Here is a 12,844-nt window from a genome sequence, read left to right on the forward strand (position 1 = left end):
TCTGTCATTCTTCATTGTTTCTCTGGAGATATTCTCCTAATGCTTTTGTTTTAACACAAGATATCACTATGTAGCTCTGGATGGTCTGGAAGTCATTATATAGTCTAGGCTGAATTTGAACTCGCTAGATACCCGCCTGCCTCTGCTTTCCAGTTCCCGGATTAAAGGCGCCGGCCACACACTCATAGGTATGATTTGCAAGACACAACTTATTCAACTCTGTTAGACGATGTAAACGCAACCACAGACAATAATAAGCAAACGGATCTGGTTGTGTTCAGATGTGTTTTATTCACATGTATTTAAATTTTATAAATTTTTCACTAGTCAAAGAATCTTTTTTCTTCCAACCATTAAAAAAAAAAGAAGACCATCGAGGGCCTTACACAAAAAGGCAGTAGGCCAGGTCTGGCTACAGACCCTGGCTCTAGATGTGTGAACTGACAGATAAGTGGCCCAGATGCCACTCACATAAAACAGATAAGCAGGACCAGAAGTTCAAGTCTGATTCCAAGGAGGCAGGCAGGTCAGAGCTGAGAAGTCTGCTTTTTTCACACTTGACCCAGTTAACACAGATATGGCTCCTAGGGTCACAAGATCCAGTTAACGGAGACATGGCCCCTAGGGTCACAAGAGCAGGAAGCAAGGAGAGGCATGGAGGAGGCTGGCAGTGCTGGAGCTGACGTCCCAGGAAGGGTCCACCCCATCAGGGCAAGTGTGCGTGAAGGGTCTCTGCCCGCTTCAGGTACTCAGCTGCCTTCTTCTTCACACCTTCCCGACGGGTGGGGGATGGGTCACCTGTAGAAAGCAGATGGCCCAACTACATTCAGAACCCCTGGTCACAATGTGTGTGTGTGTGTGTGTGTGTGTGTGTGTGTTTTCCCTCCCTGGGTCCTAGTGTCTTTGCCCCATTTTATGAGGCTATTAAAAAAATTAAGGGAAAGTTCTGCCCAACGTTTCCAGTTGACCTGTGGGAAACAGGATCATAGTTGCTTTCTTTCTTTAGAATATGTCATATGTGTGTGACGAGCATGTGAGGGTCAGCGGACGGCCTTAGTGTACGTCTCCCCAGACCTTCACCATGTCTGAGATGAGGGTCAACAGACAGCTTTAGTGTAGGTCTTCCCAGACCGTGTCTGAGAAGAGGTCTCTTTGTTGTTCTCTGCAGCCTATGCCAGGATCAGCAGCCCACAAGTTTCTGGGGATTCTCCTGTCCCTGCCTCCCATCTTGTCACTGGAACACTTGATTTCCTGACTCTGCTGTTGCACAGCACTTTGTGTGGGCTCTGGGCACTCTAGTTCAGTTCTCAATGCTTGCGAGGCAAATCCCCCCACCCCCCCAGCCCTTTGCCTTCTGCTTTCCCTCCGTACTGTCCTACCCACCTGAGACGCCCTGAAGCAAGATGTGCACCCCTTCTTGGTAGCCTTGGAGAGCAGCAGCATATGCACCAGCCTTTTCATTCCTCAGGGCTTGAGTGATGAGCTCTGTGGCCTGGCCAAGGTAAGCCGGGGCAGGGTCTCCATCCTCAGCCTCTTCCTCCTCCCGTCCTCCTGGCTCCCAGGGCTCCTGGTCCAGCCTTTTGGACTGTACCTCCATGGCTGCCAGCTCACTTGTGTGGGTAGGGCTGGGGCCTGTACTTTCTGTAATAAAACAGGGAGGAGTCAGAGCAGACTGGCCTTCTCTTTCCCAGGGCTGTTGCCCACCCCAGGCGTCAACAGAACACCAACCTGTCCCACTGGAGGGGAAGAGGCTGGACATCCTGGACTGACTTGAGCAGAAGGAAGCAGCAGGAGGTTGGTAAAGGGTTCAGAGGTTATTGCTGCGTGCGTGCGTGCGTGCAGGTGGGAGCAGGCCATGGCTGGAGGGCAGGATTTGGGGTTGGTTTATCATCTATGGTAGAACCTGGGCATGGGACCACCTGGGCATGGGACCTGGCTACCAGGCTCACAAGCAGGGCTTTGACCCTCTGAGCCGCCATTCTGCTGCTCTACTGCCTTGAACCGCTGGTCTTTCTGCTTCTGCCTCTCAAGTGCTGGGACTCAGGGTGCGCACCACCAAGGCCAGCCACAGCAGGTCCGTGAGCCATAGGACCCTATGGTGATGTGCTACCTGGAGTTTGCTCAGAGAGGAGGACTCAGCTCCAATCTCTCATAACAGAGCTCCTCACAGAGCTCCTCACAGCCGTGGAGGTTCTCCCTTCACGCGCCACGCCCCACGTCCTCTACCCCACACCTGCGTCTTACCCTCTTTGGAGTAAGGGTCGAAAAGGGCAAGTTCGGCCTCAGAGAGGGGACCTCGAGCTGGGGAGCTGGAAGCTTCTTCAGTGCTGTCACAGCAGAAGAGAAGGTCCAAGGCCTCCTGGGCAGGGCTGGATGGGAGGGGATCCACTGGGGAGAGACCACAGGGACACTGATGCCTGCACTGCACTTTCTGTTTCTCAGCTTTCAAAACAGAATCTCCATCTTGATTAACCCTTGCAGCAGCCATGGGCATTGACAGAGCCACAATCAGGTTGCTAAACCTTATTTGATAGACGACAAACTGAAGCTCAGAAAAGAAAATGACCCATGCAGAGGTCCTCCTGGGGATGGTAGAACTGCCCACCCCTATGCTTTTCCCCGAGATTCTCGAGGAGGACTCATTCCTTCCCTGACTCTGATATACCTGGCACCTCCAACTCCTCCTGGCCTCTCCTTTCTGCAGGCAGTGGCTGGAGTAGCCGGGCCTCATCAGAAGGTGGTGTGGGAATGAGAGGGGGCGGCAGGATTTGCAAGTCCCTGGACACCTCAGAAGGCCGAGTCACCTCTCCGCCCTGCAGGAGACAAAGTCCAGCAAGGAGGGATAAGTAATGTAGCTGGGAGGGAGGGGAGCTGTACCTGGGAGGGGGAGAGCAGGCAGACTCACCCGGAAAAACTCCTTGAGCTGAGGGCTGTTGTTGAGTGCAGGGATGGGCACCGTGAAGCGCAGCAGGTCCTCTGCACCCTTGCGCCGTTCCTCAATCACAGAAGCTTCAAACCGACCTGCAGACCACAGGGCAGGAGGCCAGCAGTGTCACAGGCTTCTGGTTCACCCCACATGTCCTGGTTCTGCCTATATGTGCTGAGCAGGCTACTGGCCATCATCCCCATGTCCCCATAGTCTTTCCCAGCTCCTCCTCCAGATGTGCAATGACCCCTTCCTGCTGGCTCTGGGTTCCTGAGGAAACCAGCTCCTGTTCTCAAGGTATCACGCCAGAGACAGGGAAATAAGAAAGCTCCGTCTGGCCTCTTTCTTCCCGCAACACCCTCCTTCTGTTCCCTCGCTCTCTGTGTTCCCATGTTTTCTCTCTGTCTCTGTCTCTGTCTCCAATGTCTCATTATGTAACTGGTGGCTTCTGAACTTGCTGTGAAGACCTCAAACTCATGGAGATGCGTCTGCCTCTGCCTTCTGTGTGCTGAGATTGCAGGTGTGGGCTATCATGTCTGACCAGAGGGCGGTTTAGGGCTTGGATGTGATCAGGAGGGAAGTAAAGCACAGAGAAGGAGGTGACTTGCCCAAGGTCACAGAGCAAGACGCTATTTCACGGCTGGGCAAGGTGGAGCTCACCCCTGTTAGCCCATGCTTGGAAGGCTGTGGCAGAAGGATCATCAGAGGTTCAAGGCTAGGAAATGGAAAAAACAAAACCCAAACCTAGCCAACAACAGATGCGAAGCTCCATGTAGTCTAGTCCAGCTCTGCCCTAGTGCTGTGCTGGGGCACAGCCTGCCCCTCACCCTGCGATCCACGGTGGTCGCATTAGCCCAGGTGACTGCCAGCAACACATGACTCTGGGAACTCCTGTCATAATGGATTAATGGACTCCTGGGTTCTCTGTTATAAAAACTAGCTCGGTTCTGTCACTTATGTCTTCCTTGACTCTCTCTGTGCCATGCTCCCTGCCACCTTGGGGCTCTGCCAGCAACAGAGCCATCAGCAGATGTGGCCTCTGAACCTTGGACCAGAGCCATATGCCAACATAAGCGTCTTTTCTATAGTAACCAATACATCGTCTGTGTTGCTGCAAGGGAGAACGACTGACGCTCGGACACAGGCCTTTCTCCGTGATGAGCCTCATTTGCTGGGACTGTTCATAGCCCAACATAACAAGGGGTAGGCTGCTCTGAGCCTCAGTTTCCCCACATTCAATGAGACCATCTCAGAAGGCCCATCCAGGTTTCCAAAGATGTCTATTCAGGGTACAGGGTCACACAGCCCCCATGAGACCAGTTCCCCTTTGCCTAAATCTACCTGCACACTGGGGCAGGGGTTCAGAGTCAATACTCACCAAACACCTGAGCACGGGGGAAAGCCGGAAACTCCTCTAGGCGACGGAAGAGGTTGCGGTGAGTGTAGGCCAAGTCCCCGTGGAGCTTACGGAAGTCACTGTATCGCTTCCAGACTACTACCTAGGAGGCAGGGGAGAACTGACGTGGACCAGCAGGTGCGGAAAGCGGCCTTCCGTGCTCAGTCTATGTTCGCTCGAGACTGAGAAGGACTGCACACACCCTCTCCTGAGAAGGACTGCACATACCCTCTCCAGCACCAGCCATGGAAGAAGGCAGGTCCTTACAGTTACCAGCTACTCCCTTACGGATTCAGTGTGTGTATATGGGAACGGTCCCCCTTTCCCAGGAGTCTTACCTCTTTGATGTCCTCCGGGTCCTTCTTTGAGATGAACTGAGAAAGGAAAGGCAAGAGGGTGAGACGAGAGCCTGGCATGCAGCCCTATGCTACCCTTAAAAGCCGAGGGCCTCCAGTGTCCCTCAGAAGAAAGTGCCTGCTGGAGTAAATGGTCCTGGATTTAAGGTTTTGACCAAGTTCTCTTTTGGGTTTTTGCACACAGAGTTTCATGTAGCCCAAGATGGCCTCAAACTGACCATGTAGCAGAGGATGGCCTTGTACTCCAAATCCTTCTACCCCTGCCTCCCGAGTGCTGGGATTAGAGCCTGCACTACTAAATTAAACTATTTTAGTATTTATTTTTGGTACTAAGGATTGAGCTCAGGACTTCTTGAGATCTGGGCTAGCCTTCTGCCGTTGAGGTACATCCTCATCTCCTTGTATAGCTGTATCTTCATCTGGAAAAAGTGAGGGTCCTGAATACCTGTCTAGATAGCCCCCCACTCAACATTATTATTGTTATTATTTTAAACCTTTTAAAATGTTTTATTTATGTATTTTTTTTAAATCTAGGAGTGCTGTCTGTGTGTATACTTACATGCCAGTAGATGTTTTGTGTTTTTTGAGCCAAGCTACCATGTGGTTGTTGGGAATTGAACTCAGGACCTCTAGAAAAGCAGCTAGTGCTCTTAACCACTGAGCCATCTCTCCAGCCTAACTTTATTATTTTTTTAAATTGGCTTTTTTTTTTTTTTGAGGGGTGACAAGGCTTCTCTATGTAGCCCTGGCAGACCTAGAACTTGCTTTGATGGTTAGGTTGACTTCAACGTCACAGAGATCTGGCTGCTTCTACGTTAAGTGGTTGGGAGTAAAGACATGTGCCACCAGGCTTGGCTTTCAACTTTTAGCCCAACTCCTTCCTAGGGCCACGGCCTGGTATTCAGAAAGCAAAAAACTACACTTCCCAAGAAATGAGAGTCCAGGGGCTGGAGAGTTGGCCCAGCAGTTAAGAGCACTGACTGTTCTTCCAGGGGACCCAGGTTTGGTTCTCAGTACCCACAAGGTCACAACTGTAACTCTAGTTCCAGAGGGTCCAACAACCTCATACTGACATAAATGCAGGGAAAACACCAGTGCACAGAAAATAGAAATGAAAAAATCATTCTAAAAAGTGAGAGTCTGGGGCTGGAGAGATGGCACAGCGGTTAAGAGCACTGACTGTCCTTCTAGAGAACCTGAGTTCAAATCCCAGCAACCACATGGTGGCTCACAATCACCTGTGATGAGATCTGATGCCCTCTTCTGGAGTGTCTGAAGACAGCTACAGTGTACTTATAGATAATAAAGAAATAAATCTTAAACCACCAAGACATTTAAAAAAAAAAAAAAGTGAGAGTCTGTCCCAGGATCCAATTCTTCCTTAGGAGAGGAGCTATGAGCTCGCCTACCCATGAAGACAGGAGCAAGCCAGCACTGGGTTGGGCACTCTGGGAAAACAGAATTGGCTGTAGACAGAAGTAACCCTTAGTTTTTGCTATTATGTTATAGAAGTTTTACAGTAAGGTTGTACAGTTTAGAATCATTAACAACAGTTTTCTTTCTTTTTTTTTTTTAAAGATTTATTTATTTAATGTATATGACTGTAGCTGTCTTCAGACACACCAGAAGAGGGCATCAGATCTCTTTACAGATGGTTGTGAGCCACCATGTGGTTGCTGGGAATTGAACTCAGGACCTCTGGAAGAGCAGTTAGTACTCTTAACCACTGAGCCATCTCTCCAGCCCTAACAACAGTTTTCAAAAACATCCTTTCCTTTTTCTACTAGATCTCAGCAAATCACACAGGATCAAGATGCCCATTTAAAAGCGAGGATGGGGACCGGACCGGAGAGGTGGCCCAGTAGTTAAGAGCGTGTCCTGACCTTCCAAGGACTATAGTTCAGTGCCCAGAACAGCACCCACATTGTGTGGCTCACAACCTTTTGTAATTCCAGCTGCAGGGCATCAGATCTGTTGTACCTTCCTCTGACCTCCACAGGCATACAAGCACAGTTGTGATACACACAAACAAATGGGGGGGGGGGCACTACAGTGATGATTCAGCAGTTAGAAGCACTCACTGCTGTGGCTGAGGACCCAGGTTTGGTTCTCGGCATGCAGATGGCAGATAGAAATAATTTCTAAAAAAGTCCAATCCCAGGCAATTCAATGTTTTTCTAACCTCCGAGCCTATGAGGCTTGTATTGGTGCATATACATAAGTACAGACAAAACATTCATTAAAATAAAAGTAAATAAATCTGGACTAGATTGATGACTCAGAGGTTAAGAACACTGGCTGCTTTCTAGAGGACAGAAGTTCTATTCCCAGCACCAACAGGAAGGCACACAGTGGCCTATAATTCCAATCCATAGGGATCTACCGCCCTCTGCTGGCCTCCTTGGGTATTGCATGGATAGCGCACTGATACATGCAGATAAAACATGCATGTTTGGTTTTTTTTTTTTTTTTTTGGTTCTTTTTTTTCGGAGCTGGGGACTGAACCCAGGGCCTTGCGCTTCCTAGGCAAGCGCTCTACCACTGAGCTAAATCCCCAACCCCTCTTTGTTTTGTTTTTGTTGTTGTTGTTGTTTTTTCTTTTCTTTTTTTCAGAGCTGGGGACCGAACCCAGGGCTTGCACTTGCTAGGCAAGCGCTCTACCACTGAGCTAAATTCCCAACCCCTTGTTTTGTTTTGTTTTGTTTTTCTTTTTTTTTTTTTTTCGGAGCTGGGGACCGAACCCAGGGCCTTGCGCATGCTAGGCAAGTGCTCTACCACTGAGCTAAATCCCCAACCCCTGTTTTTTTTTTTTTTTAAACCAACTACATTTTAATTTTTAAGTAAATAAGCCAGGTGGGGTGGCACACACTTTTAATCCCTAGGGAGGCTGCACTGGGGAGGTAGAGGCAGGTGGAGCTCTGTGAGTTCGAGTTTGATCTATAGCACAAGTTCCAGGACAACCAGGGCTAACAGAAAAACCATGTCTCGGAAAAAAAGAAAACAAAATTAAGTAAATAAATCTATAAAGTAAAAGGATCATCCCATTGGATGCTGTGTCAGGTGAGAGAGAGAGAGAAAGAGAGAGAAAGAGAGAGAGAGAGAGAGAGAGAGAGAGAGAGAGAGAAGAAAAAGAGGAGGAGGAGGAGGAGGAAGAAGAAGAGGAGGAGGAAGAGGAGGAAGAGAAGAAGAAGAAGAAGAAGAAGAAGAAGAAGAAGAAGAAGAAGAAGAAGAAGAAGAAGAAGAAGAAGAAGAAGAAAAGAAAGAAGCACTTCTAGTATGTGGGAGGCCCTGAGTTCAACCCTAGCACTGAAAAAAAGGAAAAACTGTAAGCATGTGTAAGGCATGTGACTAGGTCTAAAATGCTCACAGGAAGACATATAAGAAAGGGTTATGAATGTTTTTTCATCCTTTCTACCCTCTGGCCATCTTCCTAGAGACAATTACTATATTTGTATTTTTTTGGCATTGGAAAAAAGCAAGGCATTGGGCATACCCACACTCTTGAGGTATCTAAAATTCTGGCTTACATTGATTTGGGAGCGATTTTTACGTGTTTGCTTCCTTTTAACAGTTGACAAGAGCACTAATCAAACAGTTGCCTAGTTGAAAAAAATTTAAGTATAAGAAAACGTATAGTCAGCCTTCAGGCAGCAACCCGATTTCTTCTGCTGTAGACCCTCCATAGTTACGCACCCATGGGTAAAATTCTAAAAGCATTCTTTCCTGCTGATGTTTCTACAAGCTCATTTTAAGTTTTATTGTTAGACACCAATTCCACCTTGACTTCCTTATCTGTGAAGAGCAGTCTTTTTGAATTACGTTTTTAAAACCACACAAATATTGTATACTGTATATATAATAAATGTATAAAATACATTATATATATATATATATATTTTTTCTTTTCTTTTTTTCGGAGCTGGGGACCGAACCCAGGCCTTGCGCTTGCTATACCACTGAGCTAAATCCCCAACCCCTATATATAAATTTTTTAAAGAGCTTTTTTAGTCGGACATGATGGTGCAAGCCTTTAATCCCAGCACTCAGGCAGCAGTTGCAGGCGGGTCTCGGTGACTTCAGGACCAGTCTAGTTTACATAGTGAGTTCAGGACAGCCAGGGTTGTCTCAGAAAAAGAAAAAAATAAATAAATAAAAAGGCGGGTGTGTGTGTGTGTGTGTTTACGTATCAAGCAGGAAAAATTACCAAAAGTTACTCTAAGAGATTAAAGAGGAATATTGAGTTAATCCGGAATTTTTTTTCTTTGAGAAATTCGTAGACCGCATCTAGACACCATCATCAACAGGGCGGGGGGGGGGGGGGGTGCCTGGCTGGGCGCAGAGCACTGCTCCGGAGTTTAAAAATGACCCTTAGCCCCGCCCCAGGCGGTGAGGCTCCTTAAGTCTTCTGCCTCAGACTCCTCTTAAAGGGGAAATCCATTTGTGTAGGCCAAACCGCGACCTCCCCGGAGCTCCTTACCTTTAAGGTACAGCACGGGTCCCGAACTGCTTAAAAGGGTAATGTTCCCCGCTGGGTCCCACCTCACCTGAGCAGTTACTTTGTACTCGGTGTAACCCTTGGGGTGGGTCCTGGGGTCCGAAACTGTGTAGTGTCGCAGGAAGTCATCCTTCTTCGCCCGGCGCGACATGACAGCGGAGCTGGCCGCCGGCTCCTCCTACTGCACGTCGCCCCCGCTCCGCGTGTTGAGCCTGCTGCCACCGCCAGGATCCGGCCTGCGCCCTTCTTCAGGCCTAGGGACCAGTCACAAGTGACACAGCCGTTCTTGGCTTGGGGGCGTGGCTAAGGGAGTGTCTGACAAGTTCTAGGTCATTGGTAAAGCGGAGTTGTAGGTAGAGATTAAGGATTGGTTGTTTAGGAGAGGATTTACCAGCTGGCATTGTGGCATGTGATTAAGCTCACCTTACAGACCTCCAAAACGTCTCCCTTATTCTCTTATTTATGAATTATTTTGAGCTATGGTCTCTGCTGTGTGGATCAATTTCTGGGCTTAAAATATCCTACCGAAGCCTCCTGAGTATCTGGAATTTAAGGTGCTTGGCATAGGGCCTAACCCATGCAATTTTCATTGTGTTCAAAATGTGCCTGGCAGAGCCAAGTTAAGTTCCCTGCATCTCTGTGCCAGAATAGCTGGGGAACTGACATATTCTGATGCTGAAAATGCTGAACAGTGACAGAGTCTCTGAAATCACAACACTTGCAGCTATTTGAATTCCCCTTAACTGCTTCAGATTTGGGGAGGTGGGAGATTGAGAGGATCTCATGTAGCCCAGGTTGGCCTCAGACTCACTATTGTAGTTGAGGCTAGCCTTGAATTTTTGATCCTTCATTTTCCACCTCCCAAATGCTGAGGTCACAGATAAGCATCACATTTCCCTCCCATGACTGCATGCACCTGGTTTATTCCTCTATGGAAAGGAGTACTTGTCGTTGTATCTTCTGTAACAGATTAGATCAAGAGGCATGCTGGCAGAACACAAGTATGGTGAAAACCCAACACTAGGGCAAGGCCAAATTGCTGAGGAAGGTGTATCAACAGTGTTATTCCTAAACATAGATTCCAGCACATTCCCCCACCACCAGAAATCCCATCTTCAAATGAAAAAAGTGAAAAAAAGAACCATTAAAAAATTTGAGGAAATCTGGCTGTGGTGGTGAATCATGTTTTTAGGTGGATCTCTGTTTTGAGGGGAAAAAACAAAAACCAACCAACCAAAAAGACCCCAAACCATTTGTTATGGTTTGCATATGCTTGGACCAGAGAGTAGCACTATTAGAAGATTTGGCTCTGTTGGAGTAGGTGTGTCACTGTGGGTGTGGGCTTAGAGACCCTCATTCTATTTTTTTTTTTTTGGTTCTTTTTTTTTTTTTTTTTTCCGGAGCTGGGGACCGAACCCAGGGCCTTGCGCTTCCTAGGTAAGCGCTCTACCACTGAGCTAAATCCCCAGCCCCATTCTATTTTTTTTAAGATTTACTTATTTCATGTATGTGGGTACATTGTCACTGTCTTCAGACATACCAGAAGAGGGCATCGGAACCCCATTACAGATGGTTGTGAGCCACCATGTGATTGCTAGGAATTGAATTCAGGACCTCTGGAAGAGCAGTCAGTGCTCTTAACTGCTAAGCCATCTCTCCAACCTGAGACCCTCATTCTAGCTGCCTGGAAGTCAGTCTTCCACTAGCAGCCTTCAGATGAAAATGCAGAACTCTCAGCTCTGCTTGTACCATGTCTGTCTGGATGCTGCCATGATGATAATGGACTGAACCTCTGAACCTCTGAACCTGTAAGCCAGCCCCAATTAAATGTTATCTTTATAAGAATTGCCCTAGTCATGGTGTCTGTTTTCAGCAGTAAAACCCTAACCAGGACAGAAGTTGATACCAGGGACTGGGGTATTTCTGTGATAGGCCCGGTCATGCTTTTGTTTAGAAGAATGTGGATTTTGGAACTTTGGATTTGGAAAGCGGTGGAATGCTTTAAATGGGGACTTAATGGGCAATCATAGTAGGAATATGGAAGACTTTGTTACTAAGAATGATTTGAATTGTATGGACTTGGCCCAAGAGATTTCAGTGGAGAATTTCAATATGTGGCTTATATATTATTTTTGTGGTATTTTGGTGAAGAATGTGACTACTTTTTGCCCTGTCTGAAGAGTCTGCCTGAGGCTAAGGTATTAATTGCATTGACAAGGGAAGTCTCAGAAACGCCCATCATAGACTTTGTTCTCTGGTTAAGTCTCATGAAGAGCAATGTAAACGAGCAGAGCAAGCTGAGAAAGAAAAAATATAAACTATATGGTTCAAGGACACCAGGGGCACCCAGAAGTGAAATGGAGCTGAATCCTGTGTTCTAGGAGATAGCAGATTAAGGGAGTGGGTCTTTGGGGCAAGATCCTACCCAGCTAAATTTTGCTCTAGGAATGGTGGTATGTACCTTTAATCCTAGAAGATAAACCAAGCAGATCTCTGAGTTCAAGATCAGCCTGGGACAGAGCAACTTCTAGGTAAAGAAAAGATTAAGTCCAAGTGTGGTGGAATCATGGTGGAGACAGGCATGCAGATCTCTGAGTTCAAGGTCAGTTTACAGAGCAAGATCCAGGACAGCCAAGCTTAGGCAGTGAAGGAGTTGGAAAACAGAAAGCTAGTGATAATGTAGTAGAACAAGGGGGGGTCATGTTCCAGCTCCTGCAAGCAGCAAAACTTGGCAGCTTTGGCCATGTGTCTCTAGCTTTAGAGTGAAAAACAGAAGGGACCACTGGGATAGTTGATGCTGGTTAGCTGGAGCTAAGAAATTAGCATTGATTAAGAAATCTTCTGGGAAGCATTTTCTGAGAGCACAAAGAAGCTGGGTTCTAGAGATAGCCAAGGCATTTGGTGATGTGTAAGCATCACCCAGGTGGTACTCGTCTTGACGACATGAAGGGGTCATGAACAGCTGAGGCTGGGCACTGTGAGAGGCCATGTAAGACCACTGGTGAAGGTGCATCCTCGGTTGTAGTTGATGGCCCAGGACTGAAGGGGTCATGCAAAGGAGTTGAGGCTTGGCACCATGAAGAGAATCTATGAGGGGCTATTGGTGAGGTCTAGCTGCAGCAGAAGACCCCAGTGTACTGGAGATGCCAGTACCATGGGATGATCACTAAGAGCAGCAGTGGCAGTGGAGTGGATCACTGAGCTCAGAGTGCTACAGAAGGCAGAGCTGGAGAGGTGACGCCAGCCCTTTGGAGGAGCCCAGAAGATCATGTGTGGATCCCAGACATTGAAAAAAGAAACTGTAATACTGAGGTTGCCTTGGCGTCCCCAAGATGCTATAGCCAGGGCCTATCTGCCGAGGAAAGCTACTAACAGGGAGAGGAACCAGCCCAGGAGAAAAAAGTTGGTTGCAGTCAACAAAGATGAAAAAGGAGCTGGAGATCTGAAGACCACTTTGACGTCAGACATGGAGGTGCAGAGTTTGGAGTCTGCCCAGCTGGTTTCCTGTCTTGCTCTGGGGATTACAGTTAAGTGATTGGATGAATCTCAGAAGAGTCTATGAACTTTGGACTTTTAACATTGTTGAGACTGCAATAGACTATGGGGCTTTGGAAGGTGAACTAAACGTACCTTTTTATTATGCTGTGGGTAGGTTTGGCCCCATAGACTCA

At 47.6% G+C, this 12,844-nt stretch overlaps 1 protein-coding gene across 1 annotated transcript; it reads right to left on the bottom strand.

The window, feature by feature from the left end:
* Positions 1-271: 271 nt before the first annotated feature.
* On the bottom strand, positions 272-9,409 carry Snx15 (sorting nexin 15). Its single transcript, NM_001024752.1, has 8 exons — positions 9,223-9,409; positions 4,661-4,696; positions 4,305-4,425; positions 2,906-3,021; positions 2,666-2,813; positions 2,245-2,388; positions 1,384-1,641; positions 272-798 (listed from the first exon to the last, which is right to left on the bottom strand). The coding sequence occupies exons 1-8, from the start codon at positions 9,322-9,324 to the stop codon at positions 707-709; spliced, it is 1,017 nt and encodes a 338-aa protein (NP_001019923.1). The 5' UTR covers positions 9,325-9,409; the 3' UTR covers positions 272-706.
* Positions 9,410-12,844: the final 3,435 nt, after the last annotated feature.

The sequence above is a fragment of the Rattus norvegicus genome, chromosome 1, assembly GCF_021556685.1.
Source record: "Rattus norvegicus strain SHRSP/BbbUtx chromosome 1, alternate assembly SHRSP_T2T, whole genome shotgun sequence".
Lineage (NCBI taxonomy): Eukaryota > Metazoa > Chordata > Mammalia > Rodentia > Muridae > Rattus > Rattus norvegicus.

What these genes read in the sequence shown, in the direction of transcription:
- Snx15 (NM_001024752.1), bottom strand. Translation starts at nt 9,324, where the DNA reads ATGTCGCGCCGGGCGAAGAAGGATGACTTCCTGCGACACTACACAGTT. An exon ending in AGCTCAAGGAGTTTTTCCGG is followed by an intron (nt 2,814 to 2,905) that starts GTGAGTCTGCCT and finishes TGTCTCCTGCAG; the next exon opens with GGCGGAGAGGTGACTCGGCC. An exon ending in CGACCCTTACTCCAAAGAGG is followed by an intron (nt 1,642 to 2,244) that starts GTAAGACGCAGG and finishes GTTTTATTACAG; the next exon opens with AAAGTACAGGCCCCAGCCCT.